Genomic DNA, 25,683 nt, shown 5'->3' with positions numbered 1-25,683 from the left:
ATGATTAATTATAAAATTGAGGTCAATGCAGCACATCCTTTATTTATTCCAGGCAGGATGGGATCAGGAAGCATCAAGGATTGCAAACACCGGGCTCAGCCCCTCTGGGCCCTCCAAACCCCTCTTCCCTCAAGGAGGGATGAAAGGAGCCCCAAGGGAGCGGGGGCAGCAGGACTCTGGAGCCCTCCCGATCCCACGGGAGCCGCGGGAGGGATCCCAGCACTGCAGCTGCGCTTCCCATTAATCCCGGCACCGCTAACTGCGGCAGCCGGGCTCAGAGCAGTTTTTCCCAAAGAAAAAAAAAAGCAAAGAAGCCTCAGCTCCCCTCCTAGTGCTGTGAATTTTTATTAAAACAGGAGAAAACAGTTATTCCTTCGGAGTACAACAGTCCAGGGAATGGGAAAGCGGCTGTGCCAGGCCACAGCCATCCGAGCTGCAGCCACGTGCGGGGAATCGATCCCAGGGTTTAAATAAACAGGGATGGGACAGGGTTTACTCCACGCTTAGCCCCAGGCTGAGCCTCCGGTGCGGCTGTGGGACAGGTGAGGCTGTGGGAAGGAGGAACGGGGGATCCTGAGGGGATGTGAGGGATCTCCGGGGCAGCACCGGCTCTGCTGGAGAGTAAACGCAGCTGGAAGAGGATTCCACCCGAGAGGGGCACAGGGTTTGGGACAGACACAGGAAGGGAAGGTCAAGGCATCCCTGTTCCCCCCGCAGGGGGGTCAGAGCAAAGGCACCCGCGATGGGACAGGCAAGAGCAGGCAGCCCCAGCCCAGCCCGGGACAGTGGCATTCCCGGGGGGCTCCGAGCGGCTGGGATGCCCTGGGACCCAGGGAAAGCCCAGCCTGGAGCCCCTGGATCCCTCCAGCCCGAAGCTGCCCAGGTTTGTCACAGTTTGCAGGAACAGTAAGGTTTCATTTGGTTGGCACTAGCTGTTCTCTCGCTCCCTGTTCCCAGCAGGGAGGAGGAGGAGGAGGAGGAGCCCTTCCTCCCACCTCCTCTCCCCAGGGAAGCAGCCTAGGATCCCCCCAGCCCCGGGTCCCTGTCCTCCCGCTCCCTGCTCCTCTCCCACCCCCGCGGGCGCTGGGAGAGCCAGCGCGACGTTCCTGATTTACAGCACTCCACTGGAACATGCTCGGGATCCTAATGGAGCTCCCGGCACCGCCACCTGCACGGGGCTCCGGGAGCAGAGCCGGGGCTCCAGGGCCGGCCCGTGGAATTGCAGACCAGCACAAGGGGCTCCGGGCTGGCACACCGAGCTCCAGAGCCACAGGAGAGGGGTGACAACCCCTCTCAGGGAGATCCTCGGGCACAGTCCTCTGCTGGCTGCCAGGGTGGGAAGGCACGGCCACAGCTCCGACCCTGGTTCCAGGGAAAAGCCTGGAGGACCGAGCCTGGAAGCAATGCTAGAAAAATAAGGGAAAAAAGCTGGAAAACCCAGGAAAACAAAGTGTCAGGAGGAGGATAACGGCTGCTAAGCTAGAGAACATCACACAGTCCGTGGGCAGCCGGCCCCGAGTCCGTGGGTGTGCAGAGGCTGGAGCAGCCGGCGGGTCCGGGGTGATCCCTCTGGAGCCCTGGCTCCAGGACAGGCTCTGGCTGGGCAGGAGCCGTGGGAAGCAGCAGTGGTGCGGAGCAGTTGTTTCCTAAAGCTCCTCGAAGAAGGCCACACGGGACTTGGTGCTCTGTAGGGTGAGCTGGAAGAGAGCAGAGTGGGATGAGGGTGCACCCCGACCTCCCATAGGGCAGGTCCAGGAGGGAGCTGCTGCCTATATCCCTCCTAAAATACCAGGGAATGTCGAAGCCCAGCCAGGGGGTGCGGAAGCCGGGGGTCGTGCAGCCCCCACCACAGCAAGCACAGCCCGAGGCAAAGCGGGGGCAGAGACTTCATCAAGGTCACTGGCATGGCTGAGGCTTCCAGGATTGGAATACATGGGAGACTGGATCCAGGGAGCCATCCTGGGGCCCCTCACAAGGAGGACATAAAGGGAAGCTGAAGGAGAAACACCTCAGTGAGCTGAGGGAGAACCCACAACTCTGAGAGCCACCGGACACGTGTCCCCTCTGTCACCAAACAGGGCCCATCCTCCCTGTGCTCACACCCAGCCCCATCCCACCACATGTGATCCATGCAGCCGCCCTGGGATCTCACCTCATCCCACCCCGCTCCATCCGTTCTGCCACAGGACAGAGCTGGAGAGCCCTCACTCTCAGGACAGTCCTTGCAGGCTCTGCAGGACTCGGAAACCCTTGGAAAGCTTTCCACAGCCATCCCAAAAGTAATACCCCACGGAGCAGCCGTGAGCCCATTTGCTAAGGGGCCGAAGAATATAAAAGAAATCCTCAGCAGTGGAGAAGAAATCCCAGGATTTAGAGCCAACCAATGGAGTGCAGCAGCAGAAGTGCCACCTTCCAGCCAGCTGCTGGATCACCAGGAGTTTGCCAAAGCGTGGGCTAATTGCTGGGGCTTCGTTTCAGCTGGATTAAGCACGGTGCCTTCCCAGGAATGCCAGTTTTGCTGGAACAGGAACCCTGGGATCACCTTACAGTGAGTTAAGCCCCTCAACGGAGCCATCAGGTGCTTTCCCCCCTCCCTGCTTCTCCCCCATGGCTTTTCCTCAGTAATTCCATCTCAGCTCTAATGCTGGTGGGGAAAAAAAAATCTGTATTGCAGAGGAAATTTCTACAGGGGCTTAATAATCTTCTTTGGCAGCAGTTTCCAGGCCAGGGCTGGCTCTCCTCCTCTTTAGCGTCCCCCTGGCTGCTGCAGTGTCCCCTCCAGAGCTGGCTGGAAGGTGGGTGAGGTGGGACAGGGATTCTGTGTGATGCAGGCAGCATTTTTCCTCTCTAAGGCTGGAGAGGGAAAAAAAATGGAGCAGAGAGCCCCAAGCTGCTGCCAGACCAACTGCTGGGGCCATCTGACAGGAAGCCCCATTCCTGGAAGTGTTCCAGTGCCTAAAAGGGTCCAAAACAGCTGGAGAAGGATTTGGGAAAAGGCCTGGAGCAACAGGGCAAGGGGGAATGGCTTCCCAGTGCCAGAGGGCAGGGATGGATGGGATACTGGGCAGGAACTCCTCCCTGGGAGGGTGGGGAGGCCCTGGCACAGGGTGCCCAGAGCAGCTGTGGCTGCCCCTGGATCCCTGGCAGTGCCCAAGGCCAGGCTGGGTGGGGCTTGGAGCATCCTGGGACAGTGGAAGGTGTCCCCTGCACATGGCAGGGGTGAAATGGGATGAGCTTCAGGGACCCTCCCAACACAAACCATTCCATGATTCCATTATCTACCTGCCATCCATCACCTTCCCAAGGCTGTGCCTCTAAATCCTAAATTCTGCAGCCTGGCTGGGGAACCAGAGCCTCCCAGCCCTCCCAGCCCACAGGAGCTCACTCCTTCCTAGCACAGCGAGGGGAGTTCCCTGCAGGATCACCCTGGCAAAGCTGCAGCCGCTGACGGAGCACAGGAAGATGTTTCCCTCAGGCTTACCAAGGAATCCCACTGTTTCAAGGCTGGCTCTCTGCCTGTAGCTACACACAGCTCTCCATTAACCCCCCACATGTTTTGGGGGTCCTGGGGTACCTCGAGGGTGGCCTGAGCCCAAAGCTGTGCCTGCCTCAGCCCAGAGATTTGGGAAGCAGGCAGAGGCAGAGCTCCGGCAGAGCTCCGGAGCATCCAGCACAGGCACAGGGAGAAGGGAGAGCCCTGCTCCTTTACTGGATGCCTTCATCCACAACATCCAAAGGCTCTGAGAGAGGCTCAGTGGTTCCTATTTTACCTGTCCAGGGAATCTGAGGCACGGGAAGAGCAGCCATACAGGGAGTCAGAGCAAAGGTGGGTCTTGAGGAGATGGGATCCCATGGAGAGGAGTGAGCACAGACTTCCCAAGAGGGCCGTGCCCTGTAGGGCACTGGCTCCCAGCAGTGGCCAGATTTTGCCACCTGAAAGGCAAACACCACAGGGATTCCTCCCTGAGAGGGTGGGGAGGCCCTCGTCTGGGTTGCCCAGAGCAGCTGTGGCTGCCCCTGGATCCCTGGCAGTGCCCAAGGCCAGGCTGGGTGGGGCTTGGAGCAGCCTGGGACAGTGGAAGATGTCCCTGCCATGGCAGGGGGTGGCACTGGATGGGTTTTAAGGTCCCTTCCAACGGGGACCAGGAGCAGGATCTGGGCTGCCCAGCAGCTCCAGGCAGCTGTCTCCTGATATCCGACTGCAGCCAGGCTCCAGAACCACCCGAGAGGAAATCAGGGCTGCTCTTCACTGCACCCTGACTCTCCACTGCCCGGGGGGAAAACTCTCCCCTGCCCTTTTTCCTTCTCCTGTTGTTTGCCTCACTGTGGAGCGCAGGCAGGGCTATCCTTGCTCCCACTGGGAGCACCACACGGACCAGTCCCGAGGGATGCACTGGGGAAGATGGGAAGAGCTGGGGGGAGCTCCAGGGCTATCCTGACTCTGCCCAGCGGGCGCCTTCGGGGCTGTGGAAGCTGCTGGGCACAGGGAGCTCTCTGCAGGGAAATCCCACTCCCTCAACTGGTTTTCCTTTCTTTTCTGCACTGGGATGTGAAAGCAAAGGGAAGAGCACCACCCTGTGCTGGCCTCTCCATCATCTGTTGGGGGGAAAGCCTCCAACACCTCCAAAATCTCTCCGCAGTCTCCGCATCCCTTTCTCCTGGTCAGGCGAGGAGAAATAAATATCCCTCCCCGTAGCGTAACGCTGTGCAGGGTGATTAAGAGGGAGTTACATCCTCGTCAGTGCGGAGAAAAGGAAAAAAAAAATTGATTTACAAGCAGTATTATGATAATCTCCTTCCTGCAGGAGGGAGGGTGGGCTCCCGATGCTCTACCAGAGCCATCAAGGAAAATTTAGAGGGAGAGAGAGGCAGCGCAATTAAGCGGCCTGAGCTCAAAATGAATCAGGATCTCAGGAAGGGAGGAGAGGGAAGAGTCCTGCTCCCCGCATTCCTGCAATGGGGCTCCTCTGAGCCTGCTGCTACCCAGGGCTGCCGGACTGATTTGATTTAGGAAACACAAACAAACCAAAGCAACCCAGCAAGTGCTTGGCAGGCACAGGAGGTTCGGAGCAGGTGACCCAATAACTGCAGGCACAGCAGTGCTGAGGCTGGGCAAACCCAATCCAGGGAAACCCCCCAAGGATCCAGTGAGCCCCAGAGTGGGGCCATCCCCATGCAACAGGGAGGGGAAGGGGCTGCAACTCACACCAATCTGCCCCCAGACCTCTCCCAGCAGGGAGAGGTTTAAGATGTCTCATTTTCTTGCTGTTTCCTTGTTTATCCTGCAGTATGGCCAGGCTGGAGGAGAGGGGGACCTGTGCCACCCTCATCCTGTGTGATGCCAAGATGTTTTCCTGCTGCTGGGAAGATCTACAGTCCTTGCTAATCACCAGCCAGTGCTCCACACACACAATCCTCTTTATTCCCCACTTGCTGCCCTGGTGCCTTTCTCCATCCCTGCTCACCCCCCAGTCCCACCGGCCAGGTGGAACTCTCAATTCTCACTGTGTTACTTTTGAACCCAAAGCCTATTTTCCTGTGATTCCTCCCATTTCCCTCCCTGCTCCTCTCTCCCTCCCACGCTGTCTTTATTCTCTCCGGAGCACAACTGTCCCCCAGCCCCCGACGCTTTGATGAGCCCATTTGAAAGGAGAAGATGACGCTCCATGTGAAGGAAACGCTTTTCAAAGGCTGCCACAGAAATAGCTGATAGGCCTGACGTTTTCTACTTTCCTCTTGCTCCTTGTAAACAAGGAAAAGAGGCTGTCGTGTCCCAGTTTAACTGCTTGGGAGTTTCACTTCCCAGCTCCGAGGAGAACCAGGAAGAAAACGAACCTGGAAGGGATGTGGTCTGTCACACGTGGGGGTGAGTGGGCAAGATCCACGTGGGATGAGCCTCTGTCTCCTTCTACACTAGGAAAATGTGCTCCCAGAGCTGCTTTGCCCACTGGGTGTCTCCTGGCTCCCACCTGCATGCCAGCCAGGTGCCAGGCTGAGTGAGAAGCTGGCAGCCTCACTCATCTTTTCCAGCTTCACAGCTCCCAAGGAAATGGGAAACGCCAGTGCTGCTGCTCCTGGGAAGTCCCTTGCTGGTGGTGTGCCTGTTCTGCCTTCCCTTTCCAGCTGGGATTGGGTCATACAGCCCTGCAGGAGACTGAGGAGCACCTCATCCCTGTCCCAAGATCCACAGGGAAGGATGGCAGCTCAGCCTGCTCTGTCCCACCCAGGCTCCCTCCTTTTGTCCTTCCCAGGGCATTCCTTGCGCTGGTCTCTTCTCTCTGGAAGGGGCACATCCTCCTCCCAACAAACTACTAGAGCAAACCAGACCTGTTCCAGGAAATCTGCAGTTCAAGAAGGGGAGAGATGAGGGAGTCCCCAGGAGGTGACAGGGACCCCACAGGAATTGTGAAGTCCTCAAGAGACACATTTCAGTGATCCCTAGCACACTGCTCTCCCAGTGCAGGTAGAAAATAAAGCATCTGCCCTGGTGCCAGCCTCCCAGTATCCTTCCACCTGTCCAGATGATGAAGGAGCCTCGTGACATTTGGGGGTGGCACATCCTGTCTGCATGATGAGACACTCAGGCAGCACTGCCATCACCAGCCACCAGTGTCCTCACAAGGACACACCACAGCCTATCCCAAAGGTGGCAGGAGGGAAGACAAAGCTGCAGAAGTCCCTCTGGCTCTGCCCCATCTGTGCTTCCAGCTGGGAACTGCTCATTGGCTAAATCCAAGGGGGACCTTAAAACTCATCCAGTTCCACTCCCTGCTATGGGCAGGGACACCTTCCACTAGCCCAGGGTGCTCTAAGCCCCAATGTCCAACCTGGCCTTGGACACTTCCAGGGATCCAGGAGCAGCCACAGCTTCTCTGGGCACCCTGTGCCAGGGCCTCCTCACCCTCACAGCCAGAAATTCCTTCCCACTATCCCATCCATCCTTGTGGCAGTGGGAAGCTATTCCCTGTGTCCTCTCCCTCCATCCCTTGTCCCAAGTACCTCTCCAGCTCTCCTTTAGGCACTAGGAGGGGCTCTAAGGTCTCCCTGGAGCCTTCTCTTCTCCAGCCTGAACACCCCCAGCTCAGATCTCAAAGCATCTCCACAATGAACATTATCCAAGCCAAGGGCAACACTGCACTATGTCCAGGATCAGAGCCAGGAAAGGAGCCAGCAGGATCTGCAGGATCCCCATGGGCACCAAAAGTGATCCCCTGGGATTGAGCTCAAGCCCCGGAGAAGCTGCTCTCAGCCACGTGAGAGCCTGGCAGGAGAGGCTGAGGCTGCCTGTGGAAGGACCAGAGGCTCAACGACAAAGCTGCTTGTCTGGGAACAGGCGTGGAGATTTGCTCCTTGCCTGGATACTTCAAAGGGCTTAAATCCCAGTAAATAAGCATGACTGTGCAAGAAGAAAGCAACTGGAATCAAAGACCTGATTGTGTTTTAGCAGCCTGTCCTGGGAGCTTTCCTGCAGTGGAGGAGATCAGGAAGAAGTGGGTTTTTCACCTTCTGCCACAGACTAAGTGACAAACCCTCCTGAATCGGAGCCAGCTGGAGTCACAGCACCAGCCCACGGCAGGGAGCTACGGAGAAGGGAGAGCAGCTTCCAGATGAGGTGTCTGTGCTGTGCCCACAGAGCTCATAAAAAGGGATTAGCATGTTAACCACGTAATTAAACATGAAAAACTTAGCAGGCGCCTTCAAAGGCAGGCACCAAACCCCAGAGGTCACACTGCAGTGCTCACTGTGCAGCTGCTTTAATTATGGGGGCTCCTCCTGGGCACTGGAACTCTCCCAGCTGCTGGAAGTCTTCCCACAAACTGCCAGGACTTCATTTCACTTCCTTGTGCTGTGGCCACAAGTGGATTTCACCCCAAATTTACCTGCCATGGAGCTCTTCAAGCCAGGTGGGATGTGTTTCATCCACAGCCAGTCTGTCTGGAGATATCCAACACCTCCCCCAAGGTGGCCCAGACCTGCAGGGTCACCCCTTTTAGCCTCTTCCCCATGGAACTGCTTAACAATGAGAGCAGCCTGTTTTGGGGAACACCTGCAGCTCCCCACAGCTGGCACAAACCCCAAACTGCAGGGATTTATAGCCCCTGGAATGGCTATAAATGGTGCAGTGAAGAACAGCACAGCCTTGTGCTGAGTTCTCCTGGGTAAAACCTGCCTCTGCACCCGAGCTCCAGAGGTGCTGTGGAATTGCTCTATCTTTTCCAAAAGCAATTCCCATCTGCTCTGCCACCCATGAGTGTGGCATCCCAGTACTTCCCTAAGTGCCACTGACTCCAAACTCCTGAAACCCTGTGGCTGTGCAAGAACTTCACCCCAGGGCAGAACAGGAAAGCTTCCCCAAACTCATCCTCCCGAAGGAGGGAGTGGATGCTCAGCACATACAGCCTGCAGATTGAGGGCAAATCCTTGGACGAAAGCAGGCTCCAGGAATAAGAGATGTGGCATTAACAGAGCAGGACCCCCTGGGCAGGAGGAGGTGAGGAACAGGCAGAGACAGTGCAGGGAGGACAGCTCCTGTCCCCAGGTGTGCTGGTGACCTTCCCCTGCCACAAGAGCCACTTGCAGACACCAGCTGTCCTCAATCCTCTGCTTTACCTTCCTGGGATGCTTCTCAAATAGGAAGAGCATCCTCGTGCTGCTCAGCTCCAGAGACGGAGCTGCGCATTTTTAGCCCGTTTTGACAGTGTTGGCAGTAGAGATGTTGGCGTTTGGCTGTTTGTTTGGGGTATTTTTTTTTACATCCTGAATTTCTTTCTGCAACAAACAAGAGGGGAAGGTGCTGGTTTACTTCATTAAAGGAATCTTCAAAGGCTGCCCTGCACCTCCGATAGATTCCCAGCCACCGGTGCAAAAACAGGCGCGCTGAATTATTTAAGTGCCTCCACCTGAACTCCCCCTCTGAGGCTGCCAACACAACTTCTACCAAGAAAGAAGCTTCCCAGCACGGAGGATCAGGTGTAGGAACAAATGCAGAGAGGCTGGGAGTGCTCCTGAGGGAGGGAGAGCCGGGCCGGACGGGTGACCGCGGGCAGCCGGTCCCGCTGGAGCGCAGGCAAGCTCATGCACGGGTTAGTGCCACAGCCAGATCCCAGCACCCCCACGCAGAGTACCTTGGAATAACCTACTTGGAATTCTCAAATGCAGATAGGTCTTCTGCCCTGGGCTTGAGGCTAAACCAGCAAAATAAAATGAACAACAAATAATAATAATAATCCCCGTGTGTGATACAAGGGCAGGTGATCAGTGGGATCTCAGGGCTTGCCTGGAGCAATCAGCAGCTTCCAGGTGAGGCAGAGGGTTGGTGCTATTGAAGTATTGCTGGACTGATATCCCATTCCCAGTGCCCTATGTTTCCTTGCCTTCATCACTGCGAAGACAAAAGCCCTGCTGACCTTCCTGAGCAGAGCAGGCTGTAATTTCCCTCTGATGTCTCCACTAATAGTCTATTATTTGGGAACCTTTGCTCCGTGCTGAGATGCAGCAGCCAGGCAGCCCCCGCTCCCTCCGGAAGGGAGGGGATGGGACAAGATTCCATCTTCAAAGGGAGGCAAAGTGATGGCACTGTGACAAGCCCTGACAGACATGGTAATGATGGCCCAGCCATCCTCTTTAAGGGAGACGAATGGGACCATCAGCTCTCTATGAACTCCTCTCTGTCAGAAGTGAAAACTTAGCAGTTTCTGTTTAAACCAAGGACTTGGAACACAAAGACAAATCCTTCCAAAACCTACTGGGAGCAGAAACGCCTCCAGATTCTACAATGACAAAAGGGGTTGTGAAGATTTTTATTTTCTCTGCTCTAGTGTGACAGGAACCTGAATAGCTCCAGGCCAGCATGGGAAAACTAGCAAGTGAGCCCTGCTAGATTCATTTTCCTGCCCCAATTCAGTGATCACCAACTCCCAGCCATGAAAGTCGGCAAGAACTGATATTTCCAAATCCTTTCAGACATAATTTCTGTCTGGGAGTAGTAAAGAGAGTAGAATTTGTTTTTCAAGCCCGCAGTTGTTACCATGGCCTGCATCCCGTGCTGTACAGATTTCCAAAACCTTCCCGAGGACAGCTGCTAGCAGAAAGCCAGCCAGGAAAAAGCCTTTGCAGGGAAAAAAGCCTTTGCAGGTGAGTGGGGCTGACCACCACCATCCAAATCCATCGTGGATGTGCCCCAGCCCCTCGCTACAGAGCCCAGCACTGAGGCAAAGGAAGAAGATGGGATGTAGAAAAATAAAGAAGGGGTTTTGTTGTGAGCTTTCAGGTGACCCCCAGGTCAGCAGACCCAGGCAGCCTCAATTTTTGGCTGAAGGTCCTCATGTCAGCCCCAGTGCAGGAGGCAGGTGGCTCCAGGGAGCAGAGGTCTCACCCCCTCTGCCAGCAAAGGCTTTGCTGTTAGTGACTGAAGCTGCACTACAGGTTTCTCTAGAGAGATTAAAAGAGAGGAAGAGCCTTTGGCTTTTTCCACTGAGAGCTCCTAAGCCAGGAGTATTTCTGCCCTCATTATTCACCAGACAAGCTCAGTGCTCGTAGGGAACGGCTGCAATAGGCAGGGAGGGCTTTTCCTGTTCACTGGGGGTGCAGAGCCCTTCCAACAACATCCTTGGACAGCTTTTAAGGTTCAGAAAGACCTTCAGCCCTGGAGACATCCCTCCCCACAGCACTGGAGAGACCAGGCTGGGTCAGGACACCAGAATTCCAGAAGCTGGAATTCTCCAATCAAAGCTAAGCAGCTGGGGAAGAAAGCCTAGATTCAACAATTTTATTATCAAAAGCAGGGTGATTTTAGGGTTCTTTTTAAAGGGTTTCATCACGGGAGATACAAACTGGGGCCTTCTGATACCTTTTTAATAGTGTTGTGCTTGCTGTTGCCCCGGCTGGAGTTCTCGTTGTGCAAAATATCCAGAGCTGTCTCTCTCTCCTTGAGCTTCAGCGCCTCGATTTCTGTCTTCAGCTCGTTGAGCTGCTCCTGCAGGTGCTTGCTCCTCTCCATGTACTCCACCCTAATACACACACAGAACAGCCCTGGGTTAGCACTGACCAGCAGCACGTGCTGATGTGACACCTGATAACAGACTTATAACAGAAACAGCTTTTCTTCATTATTTTTAGCGTGTGGAACTGATAATATCAGTTTATAGCACACAGTGAGCTACTCAGAGCAATTATTTGTTCCTTATTAAAGGGACCCAGACAGCCAACCCAGCAATAAAAGTGTAAGTTATATTATTATTATTATACAAAATTAAACCCAAGCTGGGTGGTATTTTAAGTCTCCCAATTTGCAAGTGAAGCTGACAAAGGTTTACACCACACAGTGGTTTAAGCAGCTACTCAGGAGAGCTCTACACCCCTGCACCTGTTCCCAAACCTGCTCCACAACCCAAATCCACAAATCTTTCCATGAGGAAGGACCCTGATGTACTGACTTGTCATGTTTTAGAGAGATTTAGCTTGTAAACTGTGTGGAAGCAAGTGCTATCCCCAAAATATCAGGTATCTTATTATCCCCTTAAAGTATCAGGTATTTTTATATCTGATATGACACAGAGCATGCCAGGCAGAGAGAAAGTCTCCCCCCAAAAAAAAAAAAAAAAACAAAAAAGGGAAAAAACCAACCCCCAAAGCCAGCCATTCCCAGGACTTCCACAATGAAAAATCAACTGGAAAAATCACCTCATGAGCTTTGGACCTGTGATTAACCCCCTGAGTCAGGTCAGAGGGCCAGCAGGGTAATAGGAACCCTTTCCAGTGCCAAAATTTTTAAAGAGGTTTATCCCAGCACCCAAGGAAAGAGAACAGCCCCAGAAAAGACAGGAAAAGGATCCTATTGCTTTCAGCATTTGGCAGAGGCAGCTCTCCCTGCTCAGGAGAGCAGGATGACCTAGATAGCAACCTGGGTACAGAACCAGGAATTATCCTGTTATTTTCAGCTTCTATCTTTTTCCTTCTGGCTTTGGGAAAAGTTTTTAGAAGTTCTTAATCTCCTGTCTCTAGGTCTGTGGTATCATACACAGGAGAGGGCACTGAGCAGAGGCAAACCAAAGCAGCCTCTGGGATCCAGGGGTCATTGCAGCCTCAGGAAGTTTTGGCCCGAGAGGGATGACAGAGCCATTGTGGCTTTGATCTACGACCCAATCGATGAACAAAGCACATCATTATTACAGAGATTAAAATCTGATCTGCTTTGATTTCTGTTCAATTGGTAATTTCGAAGGCTACACTTACACCCTCAGGAAAACACAAGATCAAAGCTCATGATCACATCCAAACTTGCTGGCGAACACTTTACATCCAGGAACGTGACACAAATTCCAAGGAAAAGGGGTTAAAGCCCTAGTGCAGGACTGTAACACACCCCAGCTATCACTACATTCCCTGGACACCTGCAAAGCCTCAAGCTCAGGCCTCCAGCACGCAGCCTGTTGTTAACTCTTCCCACCACTGTGGGCAATTCCAGCCTGAGCAGGAGCCAGGATTCCCACATGGAGAGGAACTGCCTGGAGCAGGGCCCTGAGCTCCCCTGTGAGCAGGTGGCAGGGACAGGCCTGTGACACCAGGTCCCCACGAGGGAAAGGCTCAGCCAGGACAAGCCCAGCATTTTTCAGGTTGGAAAAGCCCTCTGAGGTTACCAAGTCCAACCATTCCCCAGCACTGCCAAGGCCCTATGTCTGCAAGCGCCACATCCACATGGCCTTTACATCCTTGCAGGGATGGGACTCCAGCACTGTCCTGGGCAGCTGTACTGAACAGCTCTTTCCATGAAGAAAGGTTCCCTAATATCAATCCTGAGCCTCCCCAGCCTGAGGCCATTCCCTCTCCTCCTGTCCCTGTTCCCTGGGAGCAGAGCCCGACCCCCCCCGGCTGTCCCCTCCTGTCAGGAGTTGTGCAGAGCCACAAGGTCCCCCCTGAGCCTCCTTTTCTCCAGGCTGAGCCCCTTTCCAGCTGCCTCAGCCTCTCCTGGGGCTCCAGCCCCTTCCCAGCTCCGTTCCCTTCCTTGGACACGCTCCAGCCCCTCCAGGTCTCTCTGTCAGGAGGGTCCCAGAGCTGCCCCAGCACTGGAGGTGCCCCAGCAGTGCCAGCTCAGGGGACGGGCACTGCCCTGCTCCTGCTGCCACCCCAGGGCTGGCACAGCCCAGGTGCCCTTGGCCTTCCTGGCCACACCTGGCTCAAGTTCAGCACAAATCCCAGCTCAGCCCAAACTGGATGTGTGCCACATACTTCTCTTTCTCAATTTCCATGGACAGCCTCTTCATGTCTGTATCCTTGAAGTCAAAGGAGAGGCTGTCACTGATGAGGTTGTAGCTTGGCAGGTCAGTGGGCAGTGCTGTGGTACTTGAGTTCATGGACTGCTGAAGAGAGAGCACAAGTTAATCACTCTGGGCCACACAATGTCACTACAGCCAATGTTCTGCAACGCCAACGTAAAATCAGAGCAACGCTTGAGCCCAGAGTCCTGAGCACAAGATCAGCCTGGACATCCCCTTGCTCCATTCCCAATTTGCTCCCCAATTCAAAGCCATTGCTCCTCCAGGATTCTTTGTAGTCCTAAAAGAGGAGACAACACACCACCTGCCTTCAAAATCTATTGACAAAACTTGGTAAAATCAAGGCTTTATCACTGCTGTGTCACTTTAAGCTGCCTCTTGGGAGTCATCTGTCTGCTATTTAACATTCAATCAGGCTTATAAAGTTCAAGCTGTGAGCAGGGACAATGTAAGATCCTGTGTGACAGCAGAGTCTTGCACTCCACAGCTCCCCAAAGCCTGAGCAAAGACCAATGTGACCTCAAGGATGTCATTCCAGCAAGGTCCATGGAGATGCACATTTTTATCTCCTCAGTAATTTACAGCTCCAAAGGTTTAGAAACCACTTCTAGATTCAACTGGAAATGGAGATAACACAGCAAACCACTCCTGGAACACCTGAGCAAGGATTTGGGACTTTCTTCCTCCTGCAAAATGCTTTGCTATCCCCCAGTGACACACACTGCCAGGCCCTCAGGTTTTATCTTCTCCTAAAAAATGACCCTTCTTCCTCTCAGTCAAAAATTCTGTCACACCTCTAACAAATGGGCTCATTAGGAGGATAGGAATATCCTGCTGGAGTCATGGCTCTGCTCCTGCAGCACACTGGATGAGGTGGCAAGCAGGGCACATGCAGCATCAGATGGGGCTGAGTCACAACTGCTGCCAGCCTGCTCAGCCCTGCTCTGGGGTATGAGAAACCCAGCCCAGCATCCCAAAGATCCTCCACCTCCCTCCTGGATGATCCTTCTTGCTTTAAGGGATTCCTGTAAGGAAAACAACATGCCCAAAGCTGGAATGGCACTGCTGAGTACCTGCTCTATCAAATGAGAGTTTGAGCTTCTATTTGCTCTTTCTTTCCTTCATTTCTCCTATTTGGGATACTCCAAGCACTGTTTTCAGTTAGCTCCTCTTCAGCAAGACCTGCAAGCACTGGGGTGACAGATTTACTCTGCACAATAACCTGCCTCTTCCCTCACCACCAGCCTGGAATTCACAAACAGCCAGGGCTCGATCCCAGCTCGGACAAATCTGAGAGGGACAACATTTCATCGATCGGCGAAGCTGGAACACAAACACCTCATACAAGCATAAACAAGGAGGTGCCTCAAACTGCACTTGGCCTGGCTGGAGCCTTCCAGGTGAGTTAAGACCCACATGACAAGGAAACCCAACTCCTTCCTCCCCCTCTGCTGCCAGCACGGAACAAAGCCACATTAATTCTGGAGCAGGCGCTGGAAGGGACAGCTCAGTACCTAAATTCCAGTCTCGAAGGAAAGGGGACAGGTCTGCCAAAGCACTTAACTGATTTAAATACTTGCATCCCATTGACATTCAAGTCCCTTCCCTGTAAGGCACACAGGCGTTCCCAAAGTCCTTCCCACGTGAGGTTCTCCTGTCCCTGCAGCGCAGGGGAGCCAGGAGCATCCGAGCCAGCCTGCTGGCCTTCAAACAACCTTTAGCTTGTTTTTTTTTCAGTACAAGCTTTGTTGGGTTTTGTTTTTAAAAAGTCACAACAGCAGCAGTAACAGTTGAGCAGGAATTTCAGTTGCTGCAGCCATTAAGGCCTGAGCCAATTCATCAGGGTTGCTACAGCCACTACTTCCTTCTCTTCCCTCAGCACTGCTCTGCTGTGGAGCATGGGAAAAAATTGGTGGAGAACTCAGAGAGCAGCAGGAGTGAGGAGGAGTATGGAAAAACCAAAGAGTGAGCAGGTTCAGGGCTCTCAAAGGCACAGGATTGATATCTGGAGCAAAGCATTTAACAGAATCATGGAATGGTTTGGGTGGGAAGGGACCTCAAAGCTCATCCTGTTCCACCCCCTGCCATGGCCAAGGACACCTTTCACTATCCCAGGGTGCTCTAAGCCCCAGTGTCCAACCTGACCTTGGACACTTCCAAGAATCCAGGGGCAGCCACAGCTGCTCTGGGCACCCTGTGCCAGGGCCTGCCCACCCTGCCAGGGAACAATTCCTGCCCAATCTCCCATCCATCCCTGCCCTCTGGCACTGGGAAGCCATTCCCTGTGTCCTGTCCCTCCATCCCTTGTCCCCAGTCCCTCTCCAGCTCTCCTGGAGCCCCTTTAGGCCCTGCAAGGGGCTCTGAGCTCTCCCTGGAGCCTTCTCTTCTCCAGGTGAGCACCCCCAGCTCTCCCAGCCTGGCTCCAGAGCAGAGGGGCTCCAGCCCTTGGAGCATCTCCGTGGCCTCCTCTGGATTGGCTCCAGCAGCTCCAATTCCTTCCTGTGTTGAGTCCCCAGATCTGGAGGCAGCTCTGCAGGTGGGGTCTCACCTGGGCAGGGCAGAGGAACAGAATTCCTGTTGCAGATTCCCTGCCATTAGCAACAATCCTGGGCAGCTCTTTCAGCAGGTGGTGTTATTTCTAATCCAGGGCTGTGGGGTGATAAAAAGGACAGGGAGCTTTTTCCATATGTGTTCCCTGACCTGGAACAAACTGCAAAGCCCTGTTCCTGCGATACAGCAATTTCCTGCCGTTAAGAGGCAAGCACCACGCCGGCAGCAGCCATCCCTTGGATCCCTCTGGAATACAGAGCGACACAGAGGATCCAGAGGGAGCACAGAGCACGTCAAGAGGGTTCCCCTGCAGGGAAAGCTCCTCCTGGTGCTGCCATTGCCTTTATTTTGCTGCTCAGGAATTTGGGCAAGCCCAAACCAGCCACTGACAGCTCCCACAGGATCAGAGAGGAGGTGATTGCCTTTAGCTGGCACCTGAAGGGCACTGAGGGAGGCAAAGATTTGTGGCCAAGTCCGTAAGGAATGAGTTGTTCTCCAAGCCCTGACGGCCTGAGTCTCAGATCCACATCTCACTTCTCATGCATCACCTACCAGTGACATCATAAAAGCAGCCTGGGCTTCAAGGACTAAAAAAACACTCAAACAAGTTTTAAAGATTGGAGACTGGAAAGTTGAAAAATATATATATTTAACTGTTTCTTTTGCCTTTTCTGCAGCACAGAGTTAGGTCAGGGATTGGACTCCATCTCTGAAGGGTCTTTTCCAACCTAAATGATTCTACATCCATCCACTCCCTCCTTCCTCTCTTGCTCTTGTGAAGTCCTGCTGAGTTCCCAGTGTCAGGGGACGACACAGCACAAGTCTGGGACCATGGAAAAGGACAAGCCCAATGTTATATCCTCGTTCAGGAAGAGAAAAGTTGGAATCCTGCACCGTTCATCAGAGCTGAGGAACTCAAGTCTCCCAAGAACAGCTTTCCAATCAGGGTCCCTCCATGTGCTGGCAATCCAGTGAAGTTTAACAGAAGATAGAAGAGCCCAGCAAGGTGTTTTCACCTGGATATGGACAAGCTGGGCACACCAGCCTCCTCCTGACCTTGAAAACAACAGCCACAGAATCTGTGCAGTACATCCCTCATCCCAGGGCAGGGAGAGGGGCAGGAGGAGCAGCAGCTGCATGAGGGGACCCTGGCACTGAAATGGGGAGGAAAAAAGCATTTCCCTCCCCAGCAGGCATTGGCATCCGTGTCTGGAAGACCAGGGCTCTTTAGGGAAGGCAGAGGACACAGCCCCATGTGTCTGGAAGTGGCAGCTCTGCCACCAGGCAGATGCAGCTGGAGGGGTGGAGCTGAGCTCCATGCAATCCCACAACATTCCCCTAATGAGGCTCTAATTCCACGGGAAGAGAGAGCTGAGCCACCCAGCTGCTCCACTGCGCAGAGATTTCAGCACAAGGGCTTTGAGCTGGGGCTCTGCTGGTTTCACTAAGGATGGACATGGCAACACGAGGGAACGCGGTGTGGAAGAGCTGCCCAAATACACTGGCTGGTGTAGCCATGCAGCACGGTTCCAATGAGGACAAGTGTTTCCCTGTGCACAAGTTAAAGCCAGAATTAAGGAGCTGGTGCATCCCAGAATTCTAGTGATTTGTACAAGAAGGAGCACTCCAAAGCTGGGCTTTATCCAGCATTCACTTGACTGAGTGTCCCAGAGCTGAGAGCACCTGATTATTTTCCATCACTGTTATTTTTAATAGCTTCCAAATATTCTTGCAGTGAACTCCAGGGAATCAGGATGAGAAGTTGCTTCATCTCAACCCCTCTCCAATCTGCTCCTATAAAGTTTCCAGACAAAGGGGGAAGGAGCCTGCAGGTACAAATTCCAACCTCTGTGCTGGCCTGTCCATAACTCCCAGGTCAAGCCCATTCCTGATGTTCTTCCCCTTCCCCCAGGCCAGGAAGGAACAGGTGTGAGCTGCAGGGCTGGAGGCACCTGATGGGCTTTGCAGGCACAATTAGGGAAGCAGAGGAAAAGAACTGCCAGACAAGTCAGAGCAATGGTCATCTAGTCTGGCTTTTCGGTGCCCGGCACGAATCAGGACCAGATGCTTCAGAGGAAGGTGTGAAATCCTCTTAATGGACAATTATGGAATAATCTCCCTTAAGTAAGTTTTTTTCCAGCACATGAAGGTCCAGTTTATGCCCAAAGAATGAACTTACAGGTTCTGAACAGTGTTTATCCCACCTAACAAGGACATATTTAACCCTATTTTAAAGGTTATTGCTAAGCTGGTGCACTCCACACGTGCTGGCAAAGTGGCTTTGATACAGCTGCTAAACTGGTTTTAAAATTTGCTGCTTTAATTTCACCAGCAGCTCCTGTGCTCTCGTAGCAAGAGGTGGGTGGAAAAAAAAAGAGCATAGTGAAGTTCTGCTGGATGAGATGCAGGGATGAAAAGGGCAAGCACTGCTCAGGATTTCTGAGCAGCAAAGAAACAGCTCAGCCCCCTCCATGGTTGGGATGGAGAAGGAGGCTCCTCCAGGCTACACAGGAGGTCAGGGAACAGGGAAGTACAACACAGATCTCTCCTACTGTGTAGGAAGACTTGCTAGTGATCTCCAAGAGCTTCTGCTTCGCTCTGCGCTCCGACTCGCGAGCCTCCTGCAGGTCCTGCTTGAGCTGATCAGCCTCCTTTGCCCTGCAAAGACCAACAGCAAACAGCAAATATCAGACTGGAGCCAGGAGGAATGAGAAGCAGGACCAGTGTGCATTAGGCAAGAAGAGACAGAGAAGGGCTGAGTTCATCTGAGCAGAAGGGCTGACACCTGGCAGGCTCTCACACAGAGAGGAGTAATCAGCTGGAAGGGAACAAGGCTCATCTTTTACTGCTCACTGCCACATTCACCATGGGACCTGGGCTAGGGTATCAGGAGGATGGAAACACCAGTTTTAACAAGGAGCAAAGTCTCTGTTCAAGGCTAACCTGGAACAGAACTCATGGCTGGAAAGGAGAACTGAACAACTGAGAGATAAGTACAGGAGTAAGGAGAGAATAGGGAATGTAGATCTACCATCCAGAGGAAGAACAACCCCCAGGTGTTATTTATGTTGTTAAATACTTTGGGGAATGCAGGGGAGGGTTGCAGAAAGCACCCAAAAGCAGAGCTGGCTTTTGGAGAGGGAAACCATCTGGGCCAAAGGGCCATGTGCTGTTGGACACACGTAGGAAGCTGAGGGAGGATAACTCAGAGGGATAACTTGAAGGGGGTGGGAAGCAAAGCAAAAGCAGCTGCAAGGTTGTACCCTCTGACCTCCTCTCCGACTCCTCGGCCATTTTCAGTGCCAACATCTCTGCCTCCAGCACCTTCTGCTCCATCAGCCTCTTCTCCTCCTCAGTCCGGATGGCCGTGGCCTTGATGCGCTGCATCTCCTGCTCGGCCTCGGCCGCCTTCTGAGCCAGGAGCTTGGCCTCCTCCTCCGTGATCTGCGCCTTCTCCGCCAGCAAATCCGCCGTCTCCTCCGACCTCATCTGACAATTCCGGGACACGAAGCCATTAAGGACAGCCAATGTCTCCCCAAAGGTGCCCACAGCCCCCGGAGCAGGGCCCTGAGCTGCTCGCTCTGACACGCTCCGTAGAATCCCTCCCTTCCGTGAAAGCCTGCAGCCGTCTGCCACCAAGGCTGGGATGTGCCCAGGCTCTGTCCCAAATCATCCTCTTTGTGCTCCTCCCAAGCAGCCCTGCAGGATGAAATAGCTCCATCCAGCCTGCTGCTCACTGGCCACTGGCAGCAGTTTGGGAACAGTCTTAGGGCAGCCATAGAGCGCTTCCAAAAACGCTTCCGCAGTGGAAAGAGTGAGGAGCAGCTGCAGTGCTCGGGAAATGGCCTCCCAGGGACCTACCAGAGCCTCGTTGGCCATGGTTGCCTCCTCCTTCAGCTGCATCAGCCTCCTCTCCAGCTCATCCCTGGTCCTCTCAGCCTCTTCTCTCATTTGCTTCTCTCGTGCCAGGCACTGTCGTTCCATCTGGGAAAAAGGGATTGGGGAAAGCGAGGAGAAAAACACATGTGAGGAAGGTGAGAAAGAGTCACAGGTGAGGTCAGAGCACTGCTGCTCCTCTCTGCTTAGTGACAATGGGAACGTCCATGGACTGGGGTGACCTGATCAAAGAACAGAATCATGGGATCACTTAGGTTGGAAAAGATCATCAAGTCCAACTGTTCCCCCAGCACAGCCAAGGCCACCCCTAATCCACGTCCCCAAGTGCCACACCCACACCTTCTTTTAACCCTTCTAGGGATGGTGATTCCACCACTGCCCTGGGCAGCCTGTTTGATGCCCCCTTGAAAAGTGCCAGTCCTGAGACAATTCCCATCCTCTGCTCAGGCTGTCACTCACAGCATGGCCACAGGAGCTGCCTGCAGGTGACAATGTCCCCAGACAGTGCCCTCCTAGGCTGAGTCAGAGGGCAGACCAGACCAACTGGGTCTCAAGATCTCCAGCTTAACTCTCTGGAGTTTCTTACAGCAGGACTGGGCCTAAAGACAGTCTGAGGGCACCTCCCAAACACCAAAGCACAGGGCAGGAGGCTGGAGAACAAGGATAGCTGCTCCTTTTGATCAGATATCCAACCCAGCATCCTGGAACCTTCACTTCCATTCATTCAGAGGGAGGTGACACAGAGGGCAACCATCTCTGACAATTCCTGGATAAAACAAACCCTCTCCATTCGCAGGGTACAGCAATGCTTCTTCAGGAGGAGAAGATCCAAGCCACCAGGACCTGCCAGCTCTCCCCAGAAGATGCTGGGATGGTTGCTGTGCCCAGGGACTGCCTCTTCACTAGCCAAGAGCCCAAAGGAGCCATTGGGCTAATTAACACACTGAGTTTAATCCCTCCAGTCCCACAGGGATGGGGCATTATAAATATCCACGCTGCAGCCAGGACAGGAGACCTGCTGGGTTTAATAAGGGAAGGAAGTGAGACAAGCCACATTTCTCTACTCCTTGGACACCAGCTGTGCCCTGAAAGCGGGACGCCCACTGTTCCAGCCGTTCTGCTTCCTTCCATTAAAGGTTCCCCTCATTAATTATCATTATGATCTGCATCCCACTCAGGACTCCCATTAACAAGAATTCCTGATCTAAAAGGACTATTTGAAACCAGTTAACAACTGTGGATGCTGGGGAGGGAGCAGGGAGCAGGGCAGACAGCACAGTGGCTCACTCAGGACAGGGCAGCCAGCCCACACAGGAGCCTGACCTTTCCCATGGAGCCCAAGTGCTCTGGATTTGGGAGCTCAAGTGAAGCCATAAGCTGCTGATCCCTCCCAGAGCCCTCACCTCTTCCAGCAGCCCAAATAAGCACAAGATCCTGGGTGTGGTGTTATCCAAATACATCAAAACCTCACAGATCATAAAACTTAAAGATTCATGGAATTGATTAGGCTGGAAAAGCCCTCTAAGCCCAAGCCCAACCATTATCCCAGCACCACTGTGTACTCCACAAAACCATATCCTTGAGTGCCACATCCACTTCTGAACTCTTCCAGGGATGCTGACTTCACCACTTCCCTAGGCAGCCCATTCCAGTGCCTGACCACCCATCCCTGAGGCTGTCAGCACTTGGACACCATGCTGCTCCTTCCAAGGACCTTCTGCTCCACTAAGGACAAGGCTTAGAGAACACAGTAGTGAAGGGTTGATGGTTGGAGGCCTCAAAGTGCTTTTCCAACCTCAATGGTTCTATAGTGCCAACTCCTTACTGACCAGAGGAATCCCTGTGGGAAGTTCCTCTTCCCCAGTGGAGCTTGTAGTGACTCAAGCCCAGACCTCTCCTGCCACTTCACGAGCTACATGAAGGAAAACTGCCTCAGGAGGTGCCTGAAGGACAAGTCACATCCCACCTCCAGCCCAGCTGAGCACCTCAGCACCATGCAAGCACCTTGGGAGGTACATGAAGGACAAGATACATCCCATTTCCAGGCTGGCTGAGCACCTCAGCACCACACAAACACCAAGAGATGCCTGAAGAACAAGCCATGTCATACCTTCAGCCCAGCTGAGCACCTCCATCCCACACAAGGATTGAGAGAGGTGCCTGAAGGACAAGCCATGTCCCATTTCCAGGCCAGCTGAGCACCTTCATCCCACACAAGCACCTCTATGGCCACACTCAAACCCAGTAACACCCAGACCCACGAGCACAAGCCCCTGCTGGGTGCAGCGACTGCTCTGGCTTCTCCTGCTCCTCTCTAGTGGCTTCCCTGCCAAAGGGCCATTTATATTCCAAGCACCAGTGCTCAGATTAGCTGTGTGGGTTTCAGTGAGTAGAAAAGGTCTACGAGCAGAAAACAATGATTCATACAATTCAATTTGCTGATCTCTGCTCGTGGGCTCCACGCCGCTGCCTCCGCCGTGCCGTGCCGGCCGCCCCGGCTGACCCGCGGCACGGAGAGAGGCCAGCATGGCATTAGCATTCCAGGCTGCACAGCCCGGAATGTCGGTGTGCATTCCATCACCCTGCAATTAGAAATGAGCCAAAGAGCTACAGCAGAGCACAGCTCCCCCTCACCGCCCCTGATTTATCAACTGTCCCAACACATGGCCTGCCACGCACTTGTAGACAACCAGGGCAGCTCTTCCCTCCTGTCCTCTCAGTTTTGTTCCCAAATTGGGGGCTGGACTCAGGCTGCCACCAACCTGCAGAGCCAAGCTGAGATGACTGGAGAGCTGGGAGCAGGCTACTAAAAAATGTTCAGCTGGACCTTCCCTCAAAGCTGCTTTGAAGTCATTCCAGAGACCTGTTCTCCCCAAGCCCAAGCATTTCTGATTTTGGCTCACTGGTTATGGGACACGTGGCTCACCTGCTTCCTGGCCTTCTCCTCCCTGGCCTGTGCTTTCATCTGCTGCACCTCCAACGAGTCTGCCTTCCTCCTCCTCATGAAGAGGTCGTGGTTCCCAATGCACAGCTGAAGAATCTGTTGCAGTCAGGGGTGAAGAGCAGAGAGGAACAGCTGTATGTGTGATGGCAATGAGGTGGTTTGTATTCTTGACACACAAAACCACTAGAATTGCTTTGATTTGGTGCTTGTTAGTGCTTCCACCCACTGAGCTCCAACCCTGTGAGCTCTCACAGCTGTAGGAGGGGCAGGGAGCCAGGTCCCACACCAAACACCAGCTCCTGGGTATAGCAGCTCTTTGCAGACACCAATTTTCTGTGCCTCCAGCACAGCACGGGTGTTGTTTTACACCCACTCTGAAAAGACAAGAGGCCAAATAATGAAATAAAAATTTCTACAGCTCTGCCTGGTTCCCTGGTTCTCACTGCTCCCTTTCTTTAGGCTCAAGATGAACTTGCACCTTCTTCCCAGTGTACGTTTAAGGCACTGAGATTAAAAAATAAATAAAAAAAAAAAAAAAAAAAAAAGGAAAACCACTTTCCATTTGGACAAACAGAAGGCTTATCAAAAACTTGCTTGGGCATCTCCAGATTCCTTTGCTGAAGGGATTTGAGCCCCAGTGTGGTTCTCTCTGGTAAGGACCAGGGAGGTGGCAGTGCTAGAGGAGGGTTAGCACAAGGTGGGCACACAGAGGAGTGAAAAGATTTTTTTAGCAATAAAAGCAGGGTTCTAAATTTGGATTCTTTTCTAAAGGACTGATTTACATGCTCTTCTTCCATTTTATAAAATCACAAGAATCATGGAATGGTTGGAGTTGGAAGAGACCTTTGAGATCATCCAGTGCCACCCCCTGCCATGGGCAGGGACACCTTCCACTGTCCCAGGTTGCTCCAAGCCCTGTCCAACCTGGCCCGGAACACTTCCAGGGATGGGGCAGCCACAACCCAATCTTCTCTGAAGATTTCAGCACTATGAACCTGATGATGCAGAGAATGAGGAAGCCCCATTTCCTATGGAATATGAAGCACAGCCAACAACCAGGACAGCAAAGGTACCTGTGTGACCTAACAACAGATCCAAATCCAGACCATCAGCTAAAGGTGGTCTCCAATATGGACAGCTCAGTGCAGCCCATCCTTGTCCAAGGAGAGTGTCCTCAGAGGGGGAAAAGCCAGGACTGTGGTAAAGGTGCCTCCCAAAGCAGGGAAAGCTACGACACAGGGCAGAATGGGAACGATCCACATGGGAAGAAAGAGGAACTGGGCAAAGCTGGGAGTTCTATTTACTAAGTGCTTCCACTATTTAGGTCAGCTGAAAGCCAAGAGCTGCAAAAGGGAGCACAAAAAGAGGGGAAGGGGAGAGGTTCTGTGCAGCAGCTTAACTTGAGTCTCCCCCTTCCCTCCTTCAGCGAGCAGTAACTGCTACACCCCATCACAACCACACAGCAGCAGCTCCCTCTCAAAGGAAAAGCCCCAAAAGCTTGTTGTCTCACACTCTCTGCAGAACCCACTGCTGCAGGCAGTAAAAAAAGACTGTCTGTGCACTTACCAGCTTATTCACACGCAGCTTTGATGAATTGAATTTAAAAACATCAATCTTTTTGTCCAATGGCTTAATCGTAAACTGAAAAGAAAAAAATAAAGAGGGAGAGAGTTATCAGAGAGTGGTGCATTTAATAAAAAGGCAGCTATAAAATTCTTCCTGAAAGCTCTGGCTCAGAGCAGGTCAGCAGGGTCAGACACACGGCTCAGAGCCGTCCCCGTGGCTCTGAGCCAAGCAAGAGGACTTGCATCAAAAGAAGCCAAGGAGACAACTGTTCCTCCTGTCAAGAAAACATGGGGGCCACAGGAGCTGGTGTCCTCTGCAGAGAACCCTGCAGGGGTGGGGGTTCAGCTCAGCACCTCCCCAGGCAACGTGCTGCTCTCCTGGGAGCTGCAGGGAACACAGAAACCACAGCAGGAACTGAGGATGCTTCCAAAGGCAGGAAGAACCAGCTCAGCTGCCTGATGGGAACCACAGAATCATTAAGGTTGGAAAAGCCCTCCAAGATCCTAAAATTCAAGTGTCAACCCAACAGCATCATATTCACCCTCAAACCATGTCCCCAGGTGCCACATACACAAGTGTTCTGAACACTACTTGGCAGTCTGGGCCAGGGTTTGACAGCCCTTTAATGAAGAAATTTTCCCTAATATCCAACTTAAACCTTCCCTGGCACAACTCAAGGCTGCTTCATCTCATCCTATCACTTGTTACCTGGGAGAAGAGCCCAACTCCCAGCTGGTTGCACTCTCCTGTCAGGGAGTTAAAAGGGCAGGAGAGCTGCACCAGGAACACAGCAAAGAGCTGCTGCCCTTCCCACTGACACCTCCACTCACAAGAGCTCCCCAGAAGAATTTTCCATGTATTTTCTTCTCCAGAACTCAGCCATGTCCTAAGATTTCCCCACAATTCAAACTCTTATTCCCTGGCTGTAAGTTATATTTACAGTCCATGTGCCAACCAGCCAGCTCTACCCATGGCCTGGCTTCACCCTCTCCAAAGCTCTCCCACAGATGGTCTCTTGAGAGGCCAGTGGTGGCACAAATCCCTCAAGGGCTTTGGTAATGCAGCCCTTGGATGGAGAGAAGCCTCTGCACTATCAGAAGGGTACTTGAAGAGATGGAGTGCTCTGCAAGATGGCATTTTTTAGGAGACATGCACATATTCCATCACTCCCCCACACGCTACAGAAATAACGGGCTGAGGAGCTGGAGCAGACAGTGTGTCCATTAGAGTGGGAGATCTGTCAATACACGGCCCTGCCTGCAAAGGGCCCTGCCCTGGCACTGCCTCGCTCTGGCAGTTTAAGAGCCAATCTTTTAAAACTTTCACAAAAGCAGACGTGCATGAACGTCCCTGGATTCAGGCTCCAGCAGGGCCCCCAGCAGTCACTGAGAGCAGCAGCAGGAATGTGCTGGGAGAGGAGTTTCAGCTCCATGTGAACAGTCAATCTTTGTT

At 53.2% G+C, this 25,683-nt stretch overlaps 1 protein-coding gene across 7 annotated transcripts in view; it reads right to left on the bottom strand.

Annotated features, from left to right (window-relative positions):
* Positions 1 to 321: 321 nt before the first annotated feature.
* Positions 322 to 25,683, bottom strand: part of NF2 (NF2, moesin-ezrin-radixin like (MERLIN) tumor suppressor) — a 46,841-nt gene continuing 21,479 nt past the window's right edge. For 2 of the 7 annotated variants that reach the window (XM_053993764.1, XM_053993767.1), the window contains 9 exons: positions 24,232 to 24,306; positions 22,648 to 22,761; positions 19,686 to 19,808; positions 19,096 to 19,313; positions 18,377 to 18,482; positions 13,228 to 13,355; positions 10,850 to 11,009; positions 9,141 to 9,185; positions 322 to 1,697 (listed from right to left, as the gene is read on the bottom strand). In XM_053993764.1, coding sequence (XP_053849739.1) covers positions 9,150 to 9,185; positions 10,850 to 11,009; positions 13,228 to 13,355; positions 18,377 to 18,482; positions 19,096 to 19,313; positions 19,686 to 19,808; positions 22,648 to 22,761; positions 24,232 to 24,306 — 960 coding nt within the window. In that variant the 3' untranslated portion in view covers positions 322 to 1,697; positions 9,141 to 9,149. Of the gene's footprint in view, positions 1,698 to 9,140; positions 9,186 to 10,849; positions 11,010 to 13,227; positions 13,359 to 18,376; positions 18,483 to 19,095; positions 19,314 to 19,685; positions 19,809 to 22,647; positions 22,762 to 24,231; positions 24,307 to 25,683 lie in introns of all 7 variants that reach the window. The other 5 variants (XM_053993761.1, XM_053993765.1, XM_053993762.1 and 2 more) reach the window with 3 other exon arrangements.

The sequence above is a fragment of the Vidua macroura genome, chromosome 18 (assembly GCF_024509145.1).
Source record: "Vidua macroura isolate BioBank_ID:100142 chromosome 18, ASM2450914v1, whole genome shotgun sequence".
Lineage (NCBI taxonomy): Eukaryota > Metazoa > Chordata > Aves > Passeriformes > Viduidae > Vidua > Vidua macroura.
Note: the sequence above shows the minus strand (reverse complement) of the source record. Positions and strands in the feature narration are given on the sequence as shown.